General features: G+C 43.5%; 1 protein-coding gene across 4 annotated transcripts in view; it reads left to right on the top strand.

Annotated features, from left to right (window-relative positions):
• The window catches only part of SLC35F4 (solute carrier family 35 member F4), a 108,426-nt gene that overhangs the window by 63,667 nt on the left and 17,442 nt on the right, over positions 1-27,317 (top strand). The window contains exons 2-3 of one of the 4 annotated variants that reach the window (XM_079309326.1): positions 22,536-22,724; positions 26,534-26,831. In XM_079309326.1, the coding sequence (XP_079165452.1) occupies positions 22,536-22,724; positions 26,534-26,831 (487 nt within the window). Of the gene's footprint in view, positions 1-22,535; positions 22,725-26,225; positions 26,348-26,533; positions 26,832-27,317 lie in introns of those variants that run through there. The other 3 variants (XM_079309328.1, XM_079309327.1, XM_079309329.1) reach the window with 3 other exon arrangements.

Raw genomic sequence — 27,317 nt, forward strand, 5'->3', positions numbered from 1 at the left:
ATTCTGACATCTTTTCTCTACTTGCAACATGGCATTTTTGTTAGTCTGTGAAAATCTTTTTGCTTGGTAAAAACATCTTTTGTTCAAGGTGGATTTATCCTTTGCTCTAAGTCATAAAAGCCCCTTCCAATTAATTTGCTTTTTGCCTTCTTAGGTACCAGTAAAACTGGCTCAGCAATTCTTTTCTTCTACATCAAAACTTGCTATCATTTCCATTCCTTCTTCAGATTCTACATTCAAAGACCTTTCTGTTATATATACACATCTGTGGGACCTTCCTGTCAAATCCTTATCCTTCCCAACAGTCAGGATTTGGAACAGCAGTGGAATCACCATCCCTGAAAATGTTCAAAATCACATGTGGAGGTGGCACCTGTGGACAGGGCTTAGTGGTGAGCACAGTGGTTCTGGGTTAATGGTTGGACTCCATCAGAGTTCTTTTCCAATCTCAGTGACTTTATGATTGTTATTCTGTGATTATTCATGGTCCCTCTGTCCCCCAAAGGCACTTACTGGTGGTACTGGCCCTTTTCTGCCCTGGTGCAGAGAGCAGGATGTGGTACTAACTGAGAAATGCTGGAAATCAGCTGTGGTGCTCTGATTTATTACAAGGCTGAGGCAAAACATTGCCAGGCATAAGGGATAAGAAAAAAGGTATTAAAAAAACCTGTTTTTTCATTGACATGGATTCCAGGTGATGAAAGGTTTTGGAAAAAAAGGTAAACTCTTCCTTAGCTATTTAGAAGTAAGAGCTGAGTGGGCAACTCTGCCCCACAGGCTGTGGAAAGCTGTGTTTGCCCTGCTGAATCTCTCAGAGAATGTGTATTTGATACTAAATAATAAAAAATAAATATAATAATTTAAGCCTAATAATTTATTTATCCCAGATAATCTCTGATAATCCATGACAGTCAGGTACTGTGAGCAAAGGGGCATTTGGGGTTTGAAGGTGCCAATAATTAGCAGGGGATATAAGGGAGTGCTTGGGGACACATTAATTGTTGGGGGCTGAGTCCTGATAGCACAGCTCATTCCCTAATGAGAGATGGGCTTTTCAATAACTTCCCAGAGTCCTGATACAGACTCTGATTCACCTCTGACAAGTTCAACCAGGGCCAGATCAATACTGTGCTCTGTGGCAGTAAATAAGCTTGATTTTAAGTGCTGAGTAACAATTTATTTCAGATTCAGGGTGGATTTTTAGCAGGGCAGAGCACACTGGCCCTTCAAGCCTGTGGATGGCTGCTGGTCAAATCTCAGCTCCTGCAAAGGGGGTCAGTGAAAGCAGGGGTGCATCACTGGGAGCTGGGATCCCCTTATGGCAGCAGTTTCACTCAGAACCACCTTGTTGGGAAGCTCCACTCAATTCTGTGAGTGACCTGAGGAGACTTTTTAGAAAAATCCAGCAGGTAAAGCTGGTGTGGCAGGACCTCCACTGTCACTGCTGAGCTGTTCCTGCTTCCCCAGCCCAAGATGGGATGTCTGTGGGGAGGGTGAATTGTCCAAGCATTGGAATTTAGAAGTTTGGGAGTTTTAAATTTTTTGAGTTTTTTGATACTGATTTTTAAGGGATTTTTTTTTATTTGAGATTTTAAAGAAAGCTTTTAAATTTGAGTAATAAAGTTAAAATTATTAGTGTGTAGTTAGAAGAAAAGAGTGTGGCATTATATGGTGAAGGGTTTGGAATTTAGGGTTTTTATAGTATAGTAATAGGGATAAGATGATAAGATAATAAGATAAGATAGAGGTTTTTAGGTGTTGTGTCTTTCTTATTCATGATTTCAGGCATTGGTTGAATAATTTTTGGTTGAATAGTTAATGCTGCACTGTGGGTCACAGAGGTTTGGTTATTGGGTCAAAAGTATAAATAATATAAGTGTTGGTTTTTAATTGGACTGTTTAGCTTTAAAAGACCTTGTAATTAACTAGATTCACCTCCATTTTCTTGCTTTTGTCTTAATGGGTAAAAGTGCTAAAGAACTCTCTGTACTTTAGGTAAGATTTAATAAACAACCAGCTCTGAACGAGAAATTCGTCTCTGTGTTTAATCCTGACTCTGAGTGAAGGCAGAAGAAAATGGAAACAAGCCACTGATCAGGTGGTGCAACAAACCTTTTACATTCCAAGTACCCCTGGAAGAGTTTTGTTGTGCATGGGGCTGCAAGTTCCTCTCTGGGAGACATTTCAGGTACCCATTAAACCACATTACTGAGAGGTGTAATCAGCCTTGAGAAATGCAGGATCTCTCCAGGAAAAGCTGTTTCACTTTTACTACCCATTTTCTGATATATATCAGAATGGTTTGGGGTGGAATTAACTTTCTGAGACCATCAAGTTCCAGCTCCTGCCACCAGCAGGGACGCCTTCCACTGTCCCAGGCTGCTCCAAGCTCCATCCAACCTGGCCTGGACACCACCAGGGATGGGGCAGCCACAGCTGCTCTGGGCACCCTGTGCCTCACCACCCTCACAGGGAAGAATTTCTTCTTCAACTCCAATCTAATTCCCCCTCCCCACTCAGCAGGTGTGTTCAGAGCAGAGTCCATGTCCCTCTGTCACACTGGAGCACCTTCACCATGAGACCATGTCTGGGTCCTGCTGCTCTCACCACACCCAGCATAGTCCAGCAGAGACTGGAGTAACTCACCCAGGGAGACTGTGAGGAACCAGACTAATCATGGTGAATACTCAGCTTGGACAATTTCTTTGTGTCACGACTGTTTAATCCTCCCTTAATCCCCTAATGCTGCTCAGTGACTTTTCTTGTGTTATCTTCATTGTCTTGCTAATAAGATGTTGCACATAGCAGAGATTTACACTGAAAGGTATTAAGGAGGCTTATGTGAAGATTAGACAAGAAAAATTCACAATAAGTTGGAGATTCCTGAGTACCCAAATTTTTAATTTTTATAGTGCAAGGATTTTACTGTTTTTAAAAATAATTCATAGAGAATTTCTCCTAGAAAATTCAAGAAGTTGCTGCTGTTCAAAAGAATTCTCTTGAATTGCAGCACTGGTTATGCTCAGGCTGTATTTATCATATGGCTTTATTTTTTAATTTTTTTATTTTTTTAAAGAGGATCTAAATTATGAGGGGCAAAAAAAAGAGAGGGAATTAAACTCACACAGGATCTCTCTGCTTGACCAGGTACACATGAGCATCCTCCCTGCTGATGAGTGCAGATCACTCAGATCACAGATTTCAGAGGGCTCTGTGGGTGCTGGGAAATGTTTTGTTCTGAGCCTTTATAACCACAATTATATAACTCTAAGGCCTGGCTGTGGAAGAGGAGGGCTGATGCCTTGCAGCTGAGATTTTGGGCTGTTACTTTGTCAGTAAATTGAAATTTTGCAGGAGCAAAGGCACCTTTCAATTAGATCAGCACTTAAAGTGGAAAATTAAAACACTTTAAAATAAAATAGCATAAACCAAGGAGAGGTAGATTTGATGTTTAACTCTCAAGAGCTACTGGATATTAATTTACTGTAGGGCTTTAACAGAACCAGCCACTGAATTGGGATTTGGTCACTGTTTTCCTTCAAAAGCAACAGCTCTGTGTGTTCAGTGTCAGGCTGGGACACAGTGCTTGTGTCCTGGCTGTGAATCCCTGGTGCTCTGCCATAAGAGCCTTTCCCAAGGCTTCACATTTGCCTCAGGAATCTTCTGTAATCGAGTGTCTAGTGGGTGTGAGGCTCTTTTGACTTTCAGGTATCCACTCCTTCCAAAGCAGACACAAATAATGAATAATAAATGGTACTTGCTGACAGTTTTTCTGACATTTCCTGCCTGTCCTTAACAGTGGTCTTGCATTCCCTGTTCTACAGAGACTGGAAAACACCACCTGCAGTGATTGGAATGCAGTGGTGGGATGCCTCTCTGGGGATTCTACAGAACATCCTACTTCAGACACCCATTCTGAGTGTTCAGCAGGTTCCCTTCACCCTAGTTTTTCTTGTCAGCCCAGCTAATAATAGCTGGTGTTTATTATTAGCACCTCTTTGTTACTAGCTCCATGAATAGGGGTTGAGTCACAGAGTCACTGAGTGGTTTAGGTTGGAAAATACCTCCAAGATCCTCCAGTCCAGCACTAACCCCTGTCCCCAAGTGCCACACTGCTTTTAAATCCCTCCAGGGATGGTGATTGCACCAATTCTCTGAGCAGGTCTCCATGGTTGACCCCACCTTGGACTGCTCTGTTCCCATGCTCTGAGCTGTTCAACTCCATCCATCCTGGCCTGAAAATCTTCCAGCAGTGGGGATTTTCTGCCTGATATCATCTCATTTAGTGGTTCACTGTGCTCCTTGTGGAGCAGTTGACCTGCTGTCCCACTGAACTTCCCATTAATGCAGTTAAAGGCTCTTGGTCCTGGCCATGTCTGCATGGCCCTGCCTAATGAATCCCTTCTTTTGGGCAGGAAAATGCACATGAAGATGACTGGAACCAGATGATGTTTAAGGTCCATTTCAACCCAAACCATTCTCTAATTTTCTGTCTCCCCTCTGCCTTGTTGAAGTTGTTTGACCCCACAAAAAGATGTGGGTTTGGTTTGTTGTTTTTTTTTTTTTTTTTTTTTTTTTTTTTTTCTTTTAAGACTTCTGATTGCTCTCATCCATTTTCACATCTTTGCTAAGTTTCAGATCCTCCTTCAAAAGCTCTGGGAATTCTGCACCCAACCTTTAAAATCAAAAGGGCTGGGAAATGTAATGCAGCACCACTAACATGGCAGCAAACTTTATCTTACATTGTAATTTTCCTTTAAAATTATTTATATTTCTTCATCTAAGCAACTTTCTGATGCCATCTGGAGTGGTAGAGGTTGGATGATGCAAGTTCCTACCCCTACCACAGAACCTGTCTAGACAGGAACATGCTGGTGGCTAAATTTTGGGGCTGGCCAGCCCTGGATTTCCAGCTTGCTATGCAATTCTGATTTATGGTATTGAAAGAAGCCCTAAGCCATCTAATTAACTGCTGGCTACCCAAAATACAGCAAATATGAGGAGTGATTTACTGTCACACTGACATGCTCTACACTCACAATGACAAGCACAAAATGGAAGTTTTCTCAACTCAAATGCTCTCTTGTGGTAAAGAAGAGGCACTTCATAATTGCAGAACCAGAAAGTGGAGACAGCTTATTTCACTCCTGGCAGCTTTGTTAATAAAACATTGGGAAGGCAAATAATTATCTGACATGCAATTACATCTAAGCTGTTTTCCTTGGGAAAAAAAACCCCACAGTAGAAGTGTTGGGCATCTGGTTTTATTATCCTGTCTGGAAAGGCTCTATTGGATATTTGGAATGGATTCTCAATTTATGGTTTGTTATTGAGCAGACTGAGTGCTGGTTGTCTACTTGGGCTGTATTTTACTGCCAGGGAGTTTCAGAGTGGCTGGGGTGAAGGAGGAACCTTTCTCCTAAGCTCTTAAATGTGGAAAGAATTTGAAATGCAGGTTGGGGAATGCCCAGATTGGAGTTTTTCAGAAGCTGGTGGCCTTGCCATTTTGGCAGCACTGCTTCTCAAATGATCAGATCACACACCCAGAGAATGGTTTAGATTGGAAGGGACCTTAAAGGTCACCTAAATCCTTCCACCTCCAGCAGGAGGGGTGAGCTGCAGGTGAGCTCTGCTTTCTCAAATGAGCTCTGTGCATGCTCCAGGTGAGATTTCTGTGTGATCCCCATGAGTTTCTTGCTCTTCACCATGACTGGCTGCTGGTAAAGCCCCTAAGCTGAAATTTGTGAGGGGGTACTAAACACATTTTGTTTTGGTGTGTCTGGGTTAGGACAGCAGGATCCACCCAGCCAGGCAGAGGCTCTGAGGCCAATAACAATGTGTGCATGAAATAAAGTTCCTCTTGGAGGAAAAATTTCCTTTTTGGTTTTCCACTGAGCTATTTTCCTTTCCTACTGATTCTTTTGTAAATATGAATGAGTTTCTAATGGTTTTTGTCAACCTAAAATTACAGAATCACAGAATGGTTTGGGTTGGAAGGGACATTAAAGCTCACCAAATTCCTGCCCTCTGCCATGGACAGGGACACCTTCCACTGTCACAGGTTGCTTGGGGTCCTTCCATTTTTTTTTTTTTTCTCACAACAGCAAAATATTGAAGATGCATCAAAGTTGATACATTTGCTGTTTCCACGGAACACTGGATGACTTTTATTAAAATTGAAGAATCGCTCTCCATGCCTACAATTAATATTTTTTCCTCCCATCTTTAATTGCATTAGTATTTCTTGCTGTAATATTTCAATATTCCAGCAGAATAAAAAGCCTAAGAAGCTGCTTTTCCAGCTCTGGAGACATCAGTGTGTACCTCCTGATCCTTGTGGGTGGGTGATTTATGTTTCAAAATTTGTGTGATTAAGGAAAACCTGAGGTTTATTTTAATTGAAAATTTAATCCTCGTGCTTCCCAGGGACAGTCTGGTTGTCAGGTCTATGAAATCACTTAGTAAATAAAAAATCTTCCTGAGAGCACTGTAGCAGAAGATGTTGCTGCTTCCAAGTCAGTTGAGTGCTAGTGGAGGAAGGGGGTGGGGGAATAATCTGATATTTTTGGGTTTTAGGTGCATGTTCATGCTTTCAGGTTCCTGTTCTTATGCCCAGAGGCAGAGGGGAAGGAGCTGGACAAAGCAGGGTCAAGGCAGGACTTCCATTAGGCTGAGACACCAACATGTGATGTGCTTGATGCAGCTGAAGATGTCTCTGCTCTTTGCAGGGTGTTGGAATAAATGAGATTTAAAGGTCCCTCCCAACCCAAAGCATTCTGTGACAGAGGACCTGGCCACTGCTAGTGATGCCTTAGGATTTTAGCTTTTATATTTTTCAAATGCTGTACTGCACCAGTGCATAACTCCAAACTCCATTTTAAGTGTTAGATAACTGTCTTCACATTTTGGTCAGACAAAAATCCAAGGACACCCTACTGCATCAGGCCCCAAAAAAGTATAAAAAAATGTGAGTTGGGGGGAGCAAACTGTTGGTATAGGACTTAATTACCTGAAATTTTGATTGGAGGATTAACCCCTGATATGGAAATGGACCAAACTTAAAATTGTCTGAAAAACTCATGACCATTGTCCAACTTGGGTGTATCCTCTGGAAGGCTTCTGACTGCCCCAGGTGTACCTGTTGGAAGGCATTTAATAAATATTTTTATTAAAAATTCTCTTAATCTTGTCTGGCTCTATTCTAGGTAGCCACTCCAAGGTATCAGTAGCCAAGAGTCCACTGGCTGTGGGTGATCTGAGTATTTTGGGCTGGTTTCAGTGGTGAGACACTGCTGCATATCTTCACATTGTTATCTTGGACTGGATGTTTAGCTGGTGCTGTTTATCTTATTTCCAGGACTTGCCTGCTAGGGAAGGTAAAAATAGATCAAATGGTGTTTTTCTGTTAGAAAATCAGGGTGAGTATTAAAGAGTGAGTTCTTGAGCTGATTTACTGAAAATAACAACTCATGGTAACGTGAACCAGAGATCAGTGTACAAACATGAAACCCCCAAGGGTATTAAAATTGCTTCAGGTTTAGTAAGTATTTCTTGCAGTCATTAGGTGAGATTGTAGAGAGTTACTCTATTTCTTGGCATTTGCAAAATATAGGAAATTCTGGTTAAAATTCATTTTTGCCTCAGTGAACAAAAGAATGTGTTCAATGTGAGCATTCTCAATTAAATCACCTGCTTATGAGGGGTGAGATTTGGATCTGGTTTAGCATCTTTGGTGACAATGGGCAGTGGTGACAAGGTGACAAGTCCTGCCCACCCCATGGGATTGTGGCACACACTGGTGGGGCTGGAGCACCAATTCTTAATTGCTGAGCAGGGATATCCAACAGTTTTTAACCCAGTGAGAGTTCAGACAGAGTAAGAACTTCAGAATTTTATTCTTTAAAACCATATTAACTGGGCACAGGAGTGAGGTGAAGGGTTCTTTTCTCTGCAAGCTTTGGAAGTTGTTTTGGAAGTAGCATTTGCTGCATGTTTCTCATTTTGCTACAAGCAAGTAAAAGTTCAAAATGAAGACTTGACTTCGCTGTACATAAAAAATCCTTTGTAGGATACATCTGTTTTGATCTCAGTTTGACTGTTTGTCTCTTCTGCATCTTGCATCTAATTTGTATTCCAGCTGGATGAAATGAACTTGATAATGGCCTTTTAGCTTGTCATCTTAAAACACATGCTCAGGCTGGAAGAGCCAATAAAAGTCATGTTTATGAGAGTCTTACAGTCTAGTGCTTGGGAATGGGCTGATGTGCTGGCTGCAGGGACACATGCAAAGTGGATTTTAGATGGATCTTGTAGCTAGTGGTGTTCACAACTAGGAAACAGCACAGTTTTGGATCTGAGCACTGTTTCAAAACGAGATAAAGCTGAAGAAGCACTTTCATGTCTTTATCAGGCATTCACACACTGTGTTTCCCATTGGGAGCATCTGCCCTACCCAGGGTATCTAAAAGCCACATGACCAGGTGGGGCAAGGACATTACTGTCATCACAGCCAGGGGGACAAAGTGGGTGTGCTCAGAGTCACTGATATCAGGTTATAATACACCTGTAAAAGAGCAGGCTCTGAGTTGTCTTCTAACATTACCAGCTTCTTACCACTCACTTTATAAAGATGTTGATGTGGCTGGTTCAAGCTTAGACATCCAAAGTGAGATGGATCCCATTATCAACATGGAAATTCATTGTTCCACGTACTCGTGCAGCTGTTTCCCTTTAGCAGGTGACACCACACCTGCCACCCTCTCTGCATCCAAAAAACCTGTGATTGCCTGGAGTTCAGCTCCAGCTGTGACTGCAGCTTCAGTGAGAGGAGTAAATAACTTTTACTTGTGTAGGAGGTGCCTGAAATATGTATGAGTAGCTGGTGCCAGCAGAGCTGGGTGAGCCGAGGAGCAGAGCGTGTTTGACGGCATCAGCCCCTCTGCGCTGGGAGCGTGCAGGGCTTGTTAGTGGATGTGATTCAGCACTCCCCAGTCCTGACTCTGCTGCCAGGGCTGGTTTGCTGTCTGGTTAGTGAGTCAGCAAGCTTGCAGCTTCACCCTGCCCTCGTCTGGATGAATATCCAGGGACAGAGAGTGCTGCAGGGAGGGCGGTGGGAGGCGAGCGGGATGTGGCGCAGAGGGGACTCGGGGCTGGCATGGGGAATGTCCTGAGACACACCTTAGTGATTGCCTTTTATAACAATGCTGGTGCTGCTCTGTCTCCAGAGCTTTGGTGAGTGTCCCATCAGTTTTTGCCTTAACTGGGAGCAGGTGTGGAGGGTGTAAGCCTGCAGCCTGGCTTGTGGTTTACACAGCGTGGTTACACTGCTGTGATTCACACTGTAGGATTACTTGACTGCTGAGGGAAAATAATTGGATATGTAGATTGATGATAGAATCATTTAGATTGGAAAACACCTCTAAGGTCATCGAGTCCAACCATACCCCCAGTACTGCTGAGCTTGTCATTGACCCATGTCCCCAAGTATCAGATCCACACATCTTTTAAATCCCTCCAGGAATGGGGACTCAATCATTGTCCTGGTCCAGGGCTTGACAAGTCTTTCTATGAAGAAATCTTCCCTTTTATCCAGTTTAAAATTCCCCTGGCTTAACTTGAGGTCATCTCCTCTTGTCCTGTCCATTGTTCTCTGGGAGCAGAGCCCAGCCTCCCCTGGCTGCACCCTCCTGTCAGGGAGTTGTGCAGAGCCAGAACATCCCCCTGAGTCTCCTTTTCTCCAGACTGATCCCTCCCAGCTCCCTCAGCTGCTTCTCATCAGACTTGTGTTCCAGAGCCTGTTACTATTTATTATTTATTATGAGGAGCATCACCCTGAGAATAAGAAAACTTCAAACGTTCCAGGCTGAAAGCACAGAACTTGAAGCAATCAACAACATACAAAGAGCTGTTGTAAAGGAAACTTGGTTTAGTCTTGACTTTTAGAGTATTTTTAGAATATTTTCCCACTCTGGTGCCTTGGAGGAGTATGAGGTGAGTAAGGTGGGACAGGCCTGCTGATTTTACATTGACTTGTAGTCTTGCAGTAGTTACTTGGGGTAGCTATTATGCCATCCTGGTAAGTCAGTCATCACATTGCACTTGTGGATAGATTGGACAGAGCTTCCTTCTCTCTCTTCCACTCCACATTATTTTACTCTTTTCTTCAGCACACACAGAACAAAGATAGAGAGCACAGAGGAAGGATCAGAAATGCAGGAGCAGAACAGATGGCCAAAGCTCTTCCTCGTGGAGCCAGAGAAGCTGATGCTTTTCAAACTGCAGTCTTTGATGGAAGTTCTAAGTACCAATTCCACACAGGTTTAAGAGTTTTGTATCTTCTTCATTTCTTATGTAGCTGTTTTAGGAGGCAGAGATGGCTGGGGGAAAGATCTGCAAGATTGCTTTGAGGAGTTGAATTTGGCTTCTGACTTAGTGTTGAAACAATGGCTGATTCTCCTTTGAAGAAAAAAAGGCAGCAACTCTTAGATTCAGTCACGTTCTGTTGTTAGTGCTGAAATTGTCTGGAAGAAATGTCTGGAATTGCCTGACACTGTCTCTTGCATTTCATCCTCACCATTGTTAAGGTTCGTTAATGATTCCATTATAAACCCCTATTTGCAGAAATGGTTTTCTAAAAGCAATCTCTGTGTTATATTATTATGTTGTTTATGTTATATAAATGCTCAAGGACTAGACATGTATTAATAGGGAGCCTTGTGATTGTGGAGCCAGCAATTACTTGACTGGTGATTACTCTATCACAAACTCTGCTGACTCTCAGCACTTTGGACAGGAGAATAAAATTCCTTCTGCAAATTGGGAAGATAATTTCCTTTGGAACAGTGATTATTACACAGTGCTGGAAATCCTCTGAATGCAGATAAGCAGTAAAAGCCAGTTAGCTCCAGGCAATGCAGTTGATGCTTTGGAATAGACTGCCATGGTGGAGAGCTTTGTGAGTCACCAGGGATATAATGAAGAAGCTAAAGGAGATCTGGGTGGAAAACCAGGCAGCTGTAACCATTCCTCTTCCCTGTGCTCCTTCCATGATGTGTCCCACTGGGTGGGATGGCTGTGGGATGAGGTGCTTTGTCCCTCCTTTCCATAGGGTTAGTCACTGTCTCTTCCCTGCTGTGTACCTCAACCCTTGATCCTTACACAGCATTATTGTGTGAATCCTGTGAGATTCCAGCACTGTGCCTGAGGAAGCCCAAGATGGAACATTGTAGCCCAGCAATTCTTCATCCTTTTCAAACCACTTTGGCCTTGCCTAGAGCCAGTGGGTTTTCCCTCTTTGGTGGGATAGTGGGGAAAGGAGGACCAAGCCCTGAGCCAAAAGTCTCCACTCTCAGCTGCTGTCCAAAGCACAGACTATAGATAAAGGGTCTATGCTAGTGCCCTTAAAAATTCAGCAACTTTGCCAGCAGATTCTGGTAGAGCTAAGCTGCCTTTCTGGTCGTTCCCTTTTTATTTCTCATTGTTTCTACAGCTAACACTGGAATATAAATGGTAAAGCTTTCTCCCTAAAAATTCTTGGATAAGACCTGATAGTTGATCTCTTGGTGAAGAGCTCTGGAGCCAGGGCTCTTCAGAGGTGTCAGCAGCCACTTTCTGGCAAAGGAAGCTCCCAGCAGAGTGCTGGTTACAAAAGGGGATGGGATCTTCTAAGAGTTCCAGAAATTGTGTGGGTTGACACCGGTTCACTCAGTGAAACTTTTCCATTGCTCCAACTGAACAATTTGCAAAAATATTAATAGTAATAATAAGGGAGTAGAAGAGAGAGAAGGTGTCAGGGAAAGAGGGACAAAACATGTCCTGGCTGTCTCAAGGGAAGTGAGGAAGAAATGTAGACCAGCCATAGCCTATATATATGTGTATATATATCTATTTCTATATCTATCTTGGTTGTGACAATTTTTGCAGGGTGTTAGAAGAGCCTCCTGCAATACCACTGCTTTATTATCAGACCTGAAGCCACCTGTTCTTTTGCCCAAGGCATTCCTGATTTAGCAGCTCTACAGGAGTCCCATCATTCAAAGTTTACTTAAAATAATTACTATATTCATCTGTATATTGTCACCGTGTAAGGAGCCAGAAAATTGCATTGCATAATCACAGTTTTCTGAGAAATCTCCCGTCTGCCTTGCCAGCACAGCGCAGAGATTTGATGTGAAATCCCAATTTCCTGCAAAGGGGCTGCCGTGGTCCCGACTTCTGATATATTTATATTTGATCTGCCGCGCTCAACAATTGAATGAAAGAGAAGTGTTGGCAGAGGTCAAGCATTGTTTGAACGTGTTGCAAACGGTTTCCCGGGGAAACAGCAAATCAGTGCTCGTAGCTCCTGCAGCATCTCCAGAGCAGCATCCAGCCCCGTGCTGCTGGAGTCCTGGGGAGCAGGGGCGATGCAGACCAAAGCCAGAGTGAGCCCCTGAGCAGGAGAAATTCCAGAGGATGAAGAAACACTCGGCAAGAGTGGCACCGCTGCCATCTTACAATGTTTCTGAGTTAAATTCGCCTGTGCCAGACGGTAAATGCTTTTTTTTTTTTTTGTCCCCTGTGTATTTCCTCCTAGGCAGGAGTTGGCTCCTGCTCCGTTCCGTGCAGAGTAACAGGAATGTTTTGTGTGTGTGTGTATTTTTAAAGTAATGCTCTGATAGTGTTTTAGCACTTTAATATCATTTGGGATAAGTGGCAGTTAAATTTCTGTTGCCTGTTTTCAACTGCTGTATGAACGATTCCTGGTGAAGAAACTGATGTTGAAACGTGAACAATGGATAAAGTTGTTGTACTTCAATTCTGGTTTTTAAAATTATATGAAATTAGGTCTGTGTAATGTTGTTGGCTTTTCTGGACTGTTTTACTGTGGTGCTCTAGATTTATTGTTTTTGCAGTGAAGACAGAGACACTAACTTTTTTTGTGCTTGCTGTCCCTCAGCTCAGTGTAGCAGTTGTCCCCTTAAACTGCTTTTTTCCCCCACTCATTTTCAGAAGTGTCAGGTCTTGAGCAATTCTTTAATACAGAAAAATCACGAGATAGAAATTGGAAATTCTTTTGTATGCTCTTCATCAGACATGAGAGCATTGCTCCTGTAAGAGTGCCATCAACTTCACATCACTCTTCAGAGTTGCTGGGAATGTGGTGATGTTGTTTTGACTGCCCTGATAGTGAAACAAATAAAAGTCAGTGTGCCGAAAATTTACAGGAGGTGTAAATAAGAGGTCAAAAGGGAAAGCTTTCTTAAAAATACTCCTGATGTTCAGGTTTGAGTTTTTGACTTAAGTGTCTGTAGAAATCTCAGGCTTTAACTTTATTTGAGTTTATAATCCTTGGTGTCAGGTGTTTTAAAGAGATGTGTGGTACTCCCCAAAGTTGCTTGTTGTGCCAGAAATAATCTGTTCTCCCACCAGGTGTGTGTGGTGAGGACACTGGAGCTGTAAAACTGCAAGGTGTGTGTGCTGCCTCTGGTTTGAGCCAACCAGCAGTGAAAATATAATTCCTTTTTGTGAGCTGAATCCATCCAGGAGCAAAACAAAGCAAAGCCACGGTCCAGTGCTGGTCAGCAGAGCATGACTCCAGTTCTTCGATCTACCTGGCTCAGCTGCCTTCAATTATAAACAGGGCTGGGCTTTCAGACACCAGGCAGCAGTTTGTGTTGTTTTTCTCAGAATTGTGTGTGTGATATTTAGAATTCTGCAGGTTTGGTGGTTGCCTGGTGTTTCTTCCTTGAGGGGCAAACGCCTTAAGGGAAGTTGGAGGAGCTGACTGCTTGTTGCTGGTGCACAGCACCAGGCTTTAGGATGTGTGATATTTTAATTCATACCCTCACCTGCTTTTTTAGGAGCAGCCTTAGGGCCAGGTGAGCTGGCTGTGCTGGTGAAATGGGGTGATTTGCTGCTCTTTTTTTTCCTGAGGGCTCAGACCAGGCTCGTGTCACGCCTGGTGGGGAATGCAGAAGAGGATTAAAGATTGTTCCTGCCTCACTGGGGTCTAGGACAGGCTGTGGTTGCCTTCAGCTTCACCAGTCCAGCTGCTCCAGGTGTCTCTGTTAGACCTGTCTGAACCTTCTGCCCATGCTGGGCTGCAGCAGCAGTGTCAAAACTGCTCCTGAGGGAGGGAAAATCCAGTCTGCATAGGAGGAAAGGGCAATAGACTGGAAATGACTACATGACAGCACTTGTCATACCCAACTGCAAATGGAAAGGTTCTTGCTGGGGATGGACCTGGCCAAGCTGAATTAATACTGGACCCATACATTAAATGTGTGTGCAGCTGTTTTTTACAGATCAGCAAATATTTTAGCATGAATTCCCATAGAATCCTAATGGGATAGGGCAACCAGCTTCCCAAACACTGCATCTGCTCCCCCTTTCTTTCCCAAGCATGGGAGGGCACATGGAAGAGATTCCAGAGCAACTTGGGCTGTGGGCCTGTGTGCTGGGAGGAGAGCAGGGGAGCAGTGGGCTCAGTTTTCACACATTTGGGGTTTGTGGCTCCTGATAAAACCACAGGAGCTGCTGATTCCTGGAGTGAAATCCAGACAGAGGACTCCTTTGGCAGGGAAGGTACACCCAGTGCTTGGAGATAAGTGGTCAAAAGTGCTGCTCATGTGGAAGGAAATGGAGCAGAGAGCTGCCCAGAAGGGCTGGCTGGTGGGTGAGTGGGAGGATGTGAGGTGTGTGCCAAGCTGGCACCAAGCCACCAAATCCTTCTGAGAACGTGTCTTCAGCTCAGCCTGGCCAGCATCAGCCAGGTGTGTGGCATGGACACTGCACAGAGGAGAGCTATCCCAAAAATGCCATTGTGGAAAGGCAGGGATGAGTCCTGTCAGAGCTATTACCTCAAGGGCAGTGGAGAAAACAAATGGAAGTGTCTCCTGGGATTGCAAAATGCAGCAATACAGTGAAAAAACCCTACTGCTGCCCCAGCTGCTTACCTGGAAAATGTTCCTTTAACCCCCTTCCCTCAAATGGGCTTAATTAGGCTTTAAGTCAGGCAAGGAAATTAAAGCATGTGCTCAATGCACTGCAGTGCTGCCTCTGAGTCTGAGTACTCATCCACAGCCATCTAAATACAAGCCTGGGTAAGTACTGAGGAATCTGGGAGGGCTGGGCACCTGCAGCAGGTGATTCACCTCCCAAGGTTGGTGTCTGAGGGAGCTGGGATGAATCACTCCCTGGAGGCACCCATCAGCCAGCAGAGGCAATGGTTGGTGTTGGGAAATAAATAAATACAAATCCAAAGTGTTGCTGAGCTGCCTGTCAGTGTGACAGCTGCTTTTTTGGATCTTGGGAGATCCATGAACCAGCCTGGATTTATTGCAATGTTTCTTGAAAGGAGAAGATATCTTGTAATTATTTATTAACGAGATACATATGAGTAATACCTGGACTGTCCTGGGTATAAATTCCTTTCACAACAACTTCATGCCAAAGCTGCCTCGTGGCTTTCATTGAAGCTACTCTTGAGTTATTGCAGTGAGAGTAAATGTGAGAGTTTAACTGGGAATATCTATTTTGGAAATGTCACCAAATTCTAGCAATGACAAGATTAATTTTCAGAGGATTTTTTTAAAAATAGATTGTTAATCTTTTGGTTTGGAGTAGAGTGTATGAATTATGAAACAATTGGAAGCACATCTGATATAATTCATTACAAAATTTATAGCAGCGGGTTTTTTCAATGGGGTGGTGTGCAGCTTTGAATCAAATAATTTATCTTAGTGCTGGAATGGTGGGATGATGGTGTGATGCTGAGATTGGCTTGAACTGGTGTTGGATCAGATATATCTGGGGGAAAAAAGTCCTGTAGTCCTGGAAGGAGATAAATGGTCTTAAATTCCAGTGTTGTTCCCTCTTTGCCTGGGAAAAGAAGGAGATGTCCATCCCCTCCCCAGGGGAGGTCAGTGTGTTCTGACTCCATGGTTAATTCTAAGATTTCAACACAGCATTTATTTTTCAGTGGAGAGCCCATCCATGTTTTCTGACAGCAGAATTCAGTCCCAAACATTCCACTCCAAATGGATGCTCTAAATTCTTTTTTTGGTAGGTCATTTTGTGTTGTAGAAGTTTTGATTTCAACATATAAAAATCATTCTTCATTTGCAGCACTGCCTCCTACATTCCTTCATGCTGTCATGCCCAGTGACTTTCAAATATGAGTAGCCACTCTATTTCAAAATGCATATTCCAGCTGCCAGTTCCACCACAGATGTTCTCAAATAAGCCTCTTTCCCAGGATCTGTTCTGACACTCCCACACTGGTGCTGGTGTGTTATTTTTGGTGTCAGATCAGTGAAATTCCTTGTCCATGCTTTAAAAAAGGCAGCAATACATTTGTTCAAATTACTCTGAAATGAGAAAAAAAAAATTAAATGTTTTTAACTATACTTTCAATAAAATGTAGATAGAACAAAGATTTGAACAGGAATTTGGGGTTTTTCTAGTGATTGTTTTTATATGTTTTGAGGAAAGGCCTTGATCCAGAGCAATACAAACAGGAGCCACTTACTTTAGAAAAATAGAATTTGAGAAGTCCTCTAGAGTGGCCATTTCCCACTTATAAAAGCCAAGGAGATACAGGTCTGGGGGGATTTATATATTTTTTTATTTTTATTGTATTGCTTAGATTCTCTCCCTTACAAATAGGCTGGAACTGCCTCTCTGGAAGGGTTATTAGTGCAAGGATGTAGAGTGGCACATCCCTTGATCAGGCACTGAGTGAATTACAGGCTGTGAAATTTAAGTTCTCTCTGTTAGTTTTATTGCAAGGATGGGAGGACACGTGGAAGTTGTTGAGATTCCTAGTTGTAAGCAGAGTTGCTGTCTGCTGATCTGGAGTGAAGGCTGTGTACAGACACTGAAGAGATAATTGGCAGAAATTGCTGATGGATGTCACTAGTAAACCACAACAAAAAAAATCTACTTTTTCTGCTTTCTGCTCTTGACAATAGTTAATCATAGTACAAGAGAAATGCTGTACGCCATCACTGAGTCATTTGTTTTTCATTTTAATCTGAAAACCTTTTCCCTTAGGACAAAAAAAAATAAAAATAAAACAAACCTAAAAAAATGTAACCTTCTCATCCCCTTCAAACATGAAAACTTCCAGAACAAGCAAATAATAGATGAACAAGGCATCACTCTGAAGGAGACATCTGTGCATTACTAATACACAGAGACCATTGCAGTGTTTAAATGGAGAACATTATCTCCAGATGCCTGAGACATGCTGAAAGGATCTTCTTCACTGAACAAGAGATGTTTATTCCTCAGACCTGCATGCTGCCAGCAAAGTGTGTGTGCTTGTTTTCTTGATTTTGCTTGGCTTTAGTAAAATGTAATCCTGACTTCACATCCCTGGTCAAATTGCTGGTGCTGAACACATGAAAAGTTGGGGAGTTTGTCAGTGTGTGTGTGCCCAGACCACTGGGCTGGTTGAACTGCTGGCAAATTTTACACCAGTGCAGAATTTGATTTTACAGGCAGTGGCTGGGGTGAAATAAGCTATGGACCCAAGTCACTGAGAATTGATGGTGTTGCACACCCTGCTCCCAGCTGTGTGCTAACAGTAGCAAACAATCTAATTAAAACCTTTTCTAATCTAACCTAATGAAGTTTTGTTGTAAAATGGACAGAACCAGCTCTCTTCACCTCTGCCAACAGCAGCACCACTCAACCCCCTTTCCATGTGCAATATTTCCCTGGGCTGCAACACTCACACCATCTTCTCCTTGCTGTGCATCAGTGAGAGCAGAATTTCACTGTGAGAGCTTCCAGCCCTGTGGTGGGGCTGTGGCTGCTCAAGGGGAGCTGGTGCACAGGCTGTGGGAATGCTGAGCTCCTGGGGTGTGAGCCAGCCCATCCCAGGTGCTCTCTCCTGCAGGTACCACTGCAGGGTGAAAAGATCATTGGCAGCTCTTCCTCCAGGGCCCAAATTGAGCAGGAATGTTCTACTGATGTATTTCCCACACCACACCAGACCTGCTCCTACCTCCATCCATCTGTCAGAGCCCAGCAATTGTTTCTGTGGCAGTGCAATGGAGGCATCCATTTGTCATGATAGATAGGAGCTGGGATGTTGAGGATGCAGTAAAAGAAGTTATTTTAATACTGAATGAGTAAAAGGCAGATTGTAGGTGCCCTGAGTTGCCTTTTGGCAAAGCTGCTCTCTCTCCTGGCTGTGGTGGTAGCCAGAGGTGACCAGTGCTCTGCAGGGCTTTGGGAATGTAACATAGAAATTGTTCAGCTCGTTTCCATCACCTATTTAACCATTGATTTCATTGTGTAATCAAATAAACAGAATGTGTTTTGGCACATCCCATCAAGCCAGATGTTGCTGCCTCTAAATGAGCCAGCACTTGGTGTCAGTACTGCAGGGTCGTGAATGCACAGATGGTTTTTGGAAGGGAGTTCAGTTACCTGCTTGAGAGGTTCTCAATTTCCATCAGGCCAGTTGGATAAAAAAGAAAAGGGCACAATCAATCCTAAGATGATCTGGCCATAGAATTTAGTTCCAGGACTGCATTTTTGTGTGGCATGGATTATTTAACTGGCAATCCATTTGATCCAGGAGCAGAGGAACAGTGTGAAGCTGTGTCAGGGGAGGTTCAGGCTGGATGTTAGGAAAAGGTTCTTCATGCAGGGCATGGTTGAGAAGTGGTCACAGCACCAAGCCTGACAGAGCTCAAGGAGCATGGGGACAGTGGTGGGATTCCTGGGGCTGCCCTGTGCAAGGCCAGGACTTGGACTCCATGATCCTTGCAGGTCCCTCCAGCTCAGGATGTTCCATGATTTACTTCTATAGCAACTGTGAGACCAGAAACATTGTCCAGATGAAATTGCACAGCTTGGTTCTTTTTATTCCAAGCACTGCTGTCACATGCTAAAGATGTCATAGACTTGAAGATGATTGGTTTTGTACCTCAGAGTGTAATCCTTCTCTCCAAGCCCCCTGGAAAACAACAAAGGGATTTTTCTAGCCAAAGCAAGGACACATTTTCTCACTGTGTGAGCTTCATCTGGAAACCTGTCCATGAGCAGAAAGCCACAAGTCATGTATTGCATCTTTCAGAGGGGCAGGGAGCTGTGCATTGTTTACAGGGGGGGTTGGTGAAAATGTTCTGAGAACCAGCATGTTCCTGGCTTGAGTGGACACAGCAGCTGGCTTGGATGGCAGCAGCAGATGGGGTCACCTCCTTCCCCAGCTGGGACTCAGAATGGTGTTAATGTAGGAATTCTGGACTTGAGTGATATTAATCACATGGTTTAGGGTAGTGTCAAGCATAATTACCTTGCTAAATCAAACTACACTGGGATATGTATATAATAATTAATGCAAGATGGGGACAGACTTTGTTGGAGTCATGTGGAAAGCCACATGTTCCCTTTGCTGGTTTCCCTTTGATCTCCATGAGCAGAGAAATGGCCTTAATTCTTAAGCTATAAAGCATCTATGTCTGCAGGGTGAGGAAATAGATTTGCTGAAACAGATTAAGAAAGTAAAATTATGGGAAAAGTTAAAAAAAATGGGAAAAAGCATGGGTTTGTTTTTCTCCAATAATGAAAAACAATCCAGGTTGATTTGGCACATTAAGATGTGCTGGAAACAATAATGTGAGGTAGTTTCCATTTCTCCCTTTCCTCTTTGGCCAATCCCATGGCAGTCTTGCTTTGACACTCAGTTACAACCTCCAGGGAGCACTTCTAGCAGCAAGATCTGACAGTCTGGCAAAGGTTTTTCTTACTTGTTTTTTCCCAGTCTCTTCCAGTAGCATTCTCTTAAGGTAGCAAATGATGCCTGAAATGTAGTTTCATTCTCAGGCTGTGATTCATCCCTGCTGAAGCCACAAACTGTGTGAGAAGTCCCACCCCATGTTGGCATTTCTGCTCAGGGTGGTTGTTCAGGGCTGGGTTGGATGAGGCTTTGAGCACCCTGCTCAGGTGGAAGATGTTCCTGTCCATGGCAGGGGGTTGGAACTGGATGATCTTAAGTTCCTTTCCAACCCAAACCATTCTCTTATTCCCTGTATGGATGTTCAGTGGAAAATGCTGCTCTTGATCCCTACAAATTTTGGTGGGACTTGGCAGATCCCTGCTCCATAGCTGAGAGATGTGGAGTGAGACAAGAGCCAGAATTCATGATCTCTGCCTTCCCTTCCTCTGCCATGGGACAGCACTGCCCATTTTGGGGGTTTCACTGCTCTGCTGTGCAAATGGTGATTTCTGGTCCTTGCTGCTGGCTCCAGGTTTGGAAAGGGAGCCCAGCATTTATCTCTTCACCTCTCCTATCAACAGATAGCCTTAAAACTTGTTCAGATGGATCAGCATTACGTGTCCCAGGCTTTCTAGCTGTAACAATGAAATATTGATAAATGGCTGTGCTGTCTGATTGCTTCAGGTGTAAGGGAAGAAGAGTTCAGTAAATCAAGCAGTGACTTTGGATTTAATGCAATCTCTTGAATTACAGTTTTTGTCTCACCTGCTGGGTTTGTCAATGCACAGGGGAAGATTCATGATTCTCTGTTTTATCAGATACAAATAACTCAGAGCTCTTTTTGCACGTGAGGAAAAAGAGGCTTCCATCAAATTTTGGTTGCACAGACTTCTGCTGAGTATAATGTGAATCTTGTTCTGAAATTAATCTGAACTGAGACATAACATGTGTCTTTCAACATAATGAAATCTCTTTAAATGATGAACATCAAAATGAGGAGTGATTTGGAGCCAGCCACCTTGCTGGCTTCTTCTCCAAGGACAGACAGCTGGCAAACATTTCCTGAAAATAAACCTCTTTAAGTTGTGCACCTGAAAAATTAAAAATGCCTTTATGAACATTTCACTCCAAGAGCAGTGATTGGCTTAACCTTGTGGAGGCTGGGACTAATTTTCAAATGACAAATGAAGGTGTAACTTGCAAGAGTAACTTGTAAGATGTTTACTAAGTTTTAGGAAATAGGTGATGTTATTCTTGTTTGATCAGTGGGACACAGATCAAGTAAAGTCATGCAGGGAGTTGTGTGGCTGCTAGATTATTATTTTCTCCATTAAAAAGTAATTTGTGAAGGCTTCTTAAAGGTCTGAAAATATCCAGTAGGCTCTAGAAAGCTCTTTAGAAAATATTGCTCAGCAAAAATTGAGGAGAGGCAACACACAGTCATTGTTAGATGTGGCGAACCCAACACACCTTTAAATCCATGGAAGATTGCATGAACCCACTGGCAAGAGTCCTGTCTCAGTTCTTGAATCTTGGATACAGCCCTTGCTTTGGAATATACTTCCAAGTAGAGGTTGGCTTTGATGTGTTTTGCTCAAAGTGCACTGGAATGGCCCGTGCTGCAACAAAGAATGTTCCCTCTGGGATTTCTGCCACAGTAGTTGCACATGTGGCACTTTACACCTGGGCTTTGTGTCTGTTTTTCTATTCTTTTCATTATGAAGTAGTTGGGATTATCATATTAAATCCTTCCAAGTCACAGCAAGGCCAGTGGCTGCTCTGGGTATGGGTGTCTTCCACAAGTTTAGGTGAGATGCTTACCAGCTGAAGCAACAGCTGCAAAACAAGCAGTGGTGATCTCAGCTGGTCATGAACACACATTTATACCTGCCAGAATGGCCTGCCATGCTGACTTACTGCTGGAGAAGACTCTCTTGTGCTGCTCCTGTGTTGACCTCTTACAGAGACACCTTCAGTAAATTTGGAAGTCCAAGCACAGTTGATCACCAGTTGCCCTGATGGATTCCAGCACTGCACTCCTTCCTGTTGATTCCTGATTCTTAATCCAGCCCTTCATGCTCTTACTCATTAAATACAGTGTCCTACTCACTGGAAAATGTTTCATCTGGTACCACTGGTATTTCTGGGACCTGGTTCTTCTCTTCCACCTCGTGCCTCTGTCCATCCTCCGTGTGAAATGTCTCATCTTGGAGCTGTCTGCATGTAGCAGGAACAGAAATCAACTTCTCTGAAGACATGGAGATTCTGATTTGGTGTTTGTAAATGCTTAAAATTGGCATCTTCAATCCAGTAGCAGAAATCTTCATCCAAAAGACCTGTGGGTGACCGTGGCTTCATTCTGTACAAGAGTCTCAAGGATCATTCTGGAGGATGGAAAAAGGAAGCTCTCCTCTAGAGAGGCTCCCAGCACTGGGGGAGGCAGTGATTCCTCAGCCCTCCTTCCCAAGCTGAGGGGGAATGGTGCCTCTCCTGTGGCCTGGTTCAGTGTCAGTGCTCAGGAGGGCCCACGTGAGTACAAATGCCTTGGTGCACACCCTGTGCACGGAGCCTGGGGCTGAGAATACTCTGCAGCACGGGGCTCTCCTTTCTCCAGGGGGAAGAGACTGGTTTTCATGCAGCACCTTTTTACCTATAAGGGGGGAGAGAGTTAAGTATTTGTTTACTCACTTATTGCTTTATCCTGAGCAGAGCTGAAAGCTGCATTTTCGCCGTGCGCTTCCTTTTGTGTGCGTTTCGCTGCCAGCCCCGCGTTCCTCCGGGGGCTTTCCAGACAAAACTGATGCAAACTCTTTCTTCTCAGGTGCCTCACGATCATCTGTCATCCAATGCAAGCCAGGAGGCAACTGCCCCAGCAGACACAGAGGCATGACTAGGCAGCTCTCCCCTCTATCTGTTGCTGAAGATTCTGCTGCTCCCATTCTTGAGCTGCAGAATCGAAGTCCTTCGGGAATCTGTCGGCACAGCAGAGTCGAGAGGCAGAGCAGATCAGGTAGGAACCACAGCCACGCTCCCGTGCAGAGATGGGGCAGGGCCCAGCATGCTGAGCTTTGGTTTGCCTGAGCAGGTCTCTGCTGAGGCTGGGGAGAGGCGGGAAGGTGGCAGGACGGGAGGAGAAGCCCGGGAGCCGCCGGTTCATGGTTCAAGATCTCAGAGCTGGCTGAGCCTGGCACACGGGTAGATTTCACACAGTGGTTGTGTTTCCTCAGCTTCAGCCTGGCCACACTCCAGGGCCTTTAGGAGTTGCTTCTCAAAGGCAATGAGGACATCAGCTCGTGCCACGGATGGTCTGATGAAGAGGAAGAGGAGGAGCAGCAGGTGGAAGGATTTCTAGGGAAGACAACTCAGATCATCAGTCAACTTCACATCAGGGCTTCCATCACCCACTTCACTGCAGAATTTAGCTCCAATGAGCCTGTAGGTGTGGTGAACACTGACCTCTTCACCATGGTGTCCATCCAGGGATGGGATGGGAGCAGTTACAATGTGCAGCCACAGGCCTGTGGGTCTGCTAAACCACAGTGTTGAGGAGAGACTTTAAATGAGTGAAATAATTTATCTGTCCAAGCTTTTTGGAAGGAAATTATTTAATTGCCCAAGTTCTTTGGAAGACTGCCTGTGTAGATACTGTGAGCAAAAAGGGGAGGAAGAGCAGGTTGGATCTCCCTTGCACACTGGACTGGGGGTGCTGAACCTTCCTCTTGTCACTTGACCACCGATGGCATCAAGAGTCACCCATTTCCTCCTTGTGTTGCAAAACAGAGGGATCTCGTACTCCAGGAGTACTGTCTTGATGGAAAGCCTCAGAAGAGTGTTGGAGGTGATCATTGCTGCAAGGAGTGGATGCAGCATCTTGCTGTTAAGATCATAGTTAAGGTACCAGAGAACCAAATCTCATTTTCACACCAGGCTGAAATAACTGCATGGTGGCACTAAGGTCCATCCAAAATCCGAATCCATCTTGTCCAAGAAAGGGCTCTAGGCCACTTGAGTAGTGTCTGGACATCATACTCTGCTAAACACTTTGCATTTATTAATTTCCCTTTTGATCCTGATCTTCCTGTCCTCATCAGAGAAGTCTAATAGGACTGACCCAAAAGGTAAACTAACACAAAGGATATAATTTTCTAGGGTCTAGTTGCCAAATAGCCAAAAGAGTTCCAATGAAAAGCTGTAGGTGTTGATTTTCCTCATCTCACTCTTCTGAACACTGCAAGCAAAGGGCTCTCCTGTGAGCATCTTGTCAGAATTGCACTGTGCACCAAAGGACATGCAGGGATGTTTCTGCTCACTGCCTGCCATGCAGTTTGCCACTGGCCAGTGCCATCTCCCTGTGTCACCTGCAGTGTGCTCTGCATTCTGACCTGTCCTTTCAACCTTCTTCTGTGCTCTTCCCAGCATAAATTTGGTTTGTTCCAGTCCCATCTGAATGCAGATCCCAAGGATTTCTGCTATCTTGCCAGTTGTAAAATGCTGTCTCCCAGACACTTTGACTGATGAATTTGTTTTCTCTTCAATATAATTTGGTGTCTAAACCCAAATGCTTGCTCCAGCCCCAGCTTCATGACTTGGAAATCCCTAAACCTTTTTAACAGGAACCATGTGCCTGCTCACCCTGTGCCTTCAAGTTCAAGCCCTCTCATTATTTTGAAATATATTTCTTACCTTGTCCTTTTGATTCTTTGTCCAGGAATTAGGTGTGCACATCCCATGGATTTTGAAAGCAGCTGTCAAGCTACTCTGTCACTGGGATCAATCACAATTTCACTTAAGTTAATTGCAAATACCTGGTCTAGAGTTAAGTGTTTCCAGTGAGCTTAGATGTAGACAGATGTAGATACATGAGGATAGAACCAGCTCCCCTCTCACCCTGCCTTTCCATTATCATTAAATATAAAGGGGCCCCAGACAACATTTTTATCCTGAATACACAATTATTTGCTAACTACATCACACAGGATAAATCCCACCAATTAAACTCTTCCAGCAACTCCCCACTGTGCATTTTTTTCTGGCTAAAACTTACACAGGTCTTTAAATCCAAGGTAGGTCTTGCAGCAATGTGTGTTTCTGTGCCTTTCCCTGACATTCAGTCCTGGGACTGTAACACCCAAATCAAATGCTGATGGTGGTTTCATGCATAGTGACACCCACTGCATCATTACTTTGTAATTGAAAAATAGAAATCGTGGCTAAAAGTGCTTTATTCTTCTATCATTGTGTGATTATTTTAAGTAGTAGCTGAAAAAGGACTAATTGCATGGTAGTTTTACTTAGCAGGAAGGCCTGCAAGTTGATACTACTATAATATATTATTTTTAAGCCATTCTAATTTGCAAATAAACTGTAATTTACCTTTTAACAGATGTCAGTCATTATTAGTACCATAAAAATATCTACTTTCTCTCAGCGGCCAAGGAGAATGCTAAAAGGATGCTGCCTTTTCAGACCCATGGCTGATTATCCTCTGCATGTTTTTAATAAACCTGTAATTTTATTTAAATCCTTGATTCACCACTAAACAATGGAGCCACTGAATAGAGATTATTTTAGGAAAAAAAACACATCACACAATTACAACTACAAAAAGTTCCATGTCCTAGTTAGGAAAATTCTTGATTGCAAATGCACTCCCTGCTATGATGAATCTTTTTTTTATGTGTAATGTTGGTTTACAATAATAGCTTGGAACCCCAGTCTGAAATTTCTTTATGGCTAATGCAGCAAAAGCAATAATATAAAAGGAAACTAAACCTGAGTGTGAAAGGATATCTGTGTCACATAAAAGTTGAATACAGGACAGTGTATGCTCTCACTCAGTGCTTCTATGACTTCCCTCAAAATCATATTGTTTCCTCTGTACATCCCATAATGTATTAATGTGGCTGATAATTGATAGCAGTAGTTAAGAACAGCTTCAGGCCATAATTTTTAGAAGATTTTCCTGTTTCTTCTACCAAGCTGGTGTGATGTGGTCAAGCAGGGTGGCAGCTCAGTGGGCTCCTGGCACAGCAGTGGCAGTGTCAGCTCCTTGTTTTCAGCTGGGACCTTGGAAACCAAAACTGGGACCATGGGCTGCAGCTCTGGGAGATCTGTCTGGAGAGAAGTCACCAGTGAGATTAAACTCTCCCACTGGTGTTAGGAAATGTGCACTTAGTCTGAGAGCCACTGTGCTAAGGTGGGAAATGGCAACTCTCTGGTTGCTCCTTGTTTATGTGCACAGGTTTATTTCCAGGCATGCCAAGATTCACTTTTGTCCAGTTTCCTTTGTTAACTTCAAAAATGTAAGTACACCAACCTGACTGCAAAAAGCCTTTCTCTGCTTGGCTACAGAAAGCCAAAGTGTCTCTTTCTTCCCCATCCCAGCTTGCAGATAAAAGAAGTGATTCTGGAATTAAAGTGTTGAGGGATAAGAACTTGTTCCTGTCTCCAGATCTGCAGGCTCAGAGAGCTCTTCTGTTTCCAAGGGATGTATTTTTATTCTGGAGGTTTGCTGGCAGAGAGAATGAAGAGCTGATAAAGCAAATAGTGACAACAGCTTATTTGTAATGTTCTTACTTCAGCCCTCAGTGTTGTGTTTGTGTTTGGTTCTGCCTCCTTGAAGTGATAGAGCTTGTACTATTAAAATACTTTTCTGCAGGATTTCAGTATTTATGGGACATGGAGGAGTTATAGGGAGAAGGCAAGGGATGATTTGTGACTTGGACCAGAAGGAGAGCTTTTGCCAAGAATTATTTTGAATGCATTCATTACATGTACAACTCTTTTTCTATTCTTCCTTTTGTTTTTTTTCTTTTTCAGGAGAAGAAGGAACACAAACGCACACAGAGAGCAGCAGCCAAGAAGCTGAAGGACAGACACGATGCCAGTCTTGCACATCCACATTTCTCAAGATAATCTGGAGATTCCTGATCATTTTGTCCGTCTCTTCCTCCTGGGTTGGGACCACACAATTTGTCAAAATCTCTTTTGAGACCTTTGACTGTCCCTTTTTCATGACTTGGTTCTCAACAAACTGGAACATTATGATTTTTCCCATTTATTATTCTGGGCACCTTGCAACGGCACAGGAGAAGCAGTCTCCAATCAAAAAATTCAGGTAGGCTTTATCCTGGCAGTATCCCTTTAAAAAACCTAATTCCTGAGGGCTGAGATCACTGCTGTGCTCAGTTCCACCTGTGGTGTCAGAATAAAGGTCATGCTGCAGAAAACTTCATTCATAAATAGCTCACAGGAGGCTGACAAATGAGTGATGGGTGCTGAATAAACAGATGGTGGTTAAAGGGTTTTTTAATGAGTTGAAAACATCAATAATCTGCTTATAATTGTTATTTTGTCTAGTATTTCTATATTTTGTGTTGTTGTCTGGATCAGGCCATTGGTGAATCTGTCCTGCTCCATTTATGATGGAATAGCAGTGCTGGGTACAACCAAAGCAACTCCTAGAGGGGGAGAAGGATGCTCAGAGCTGAGGAGGTTTCCATGTGAAAGACCATGGCTTGCTGTCTGTGCTGAGCAAGTATAGCAGGGTGCAAATTGCCCTTTCCTCCTACTGGAAATTCATAAATCCCTTTTCAGTAGCCCC

The sequence above is a fragment of the Erithacus rubecula genome, assembly GCF_903797595.1.
Source record: "Erithacus rubecula genome assembly, chromosome: 6".
Taxonomy (NCBI): domain Eukaryota; kingdom Metazoa; phylum Chordata; class Aves; order Passeriformes; family Muscicapidae; genus Erithacus; species Erithacus rubecula.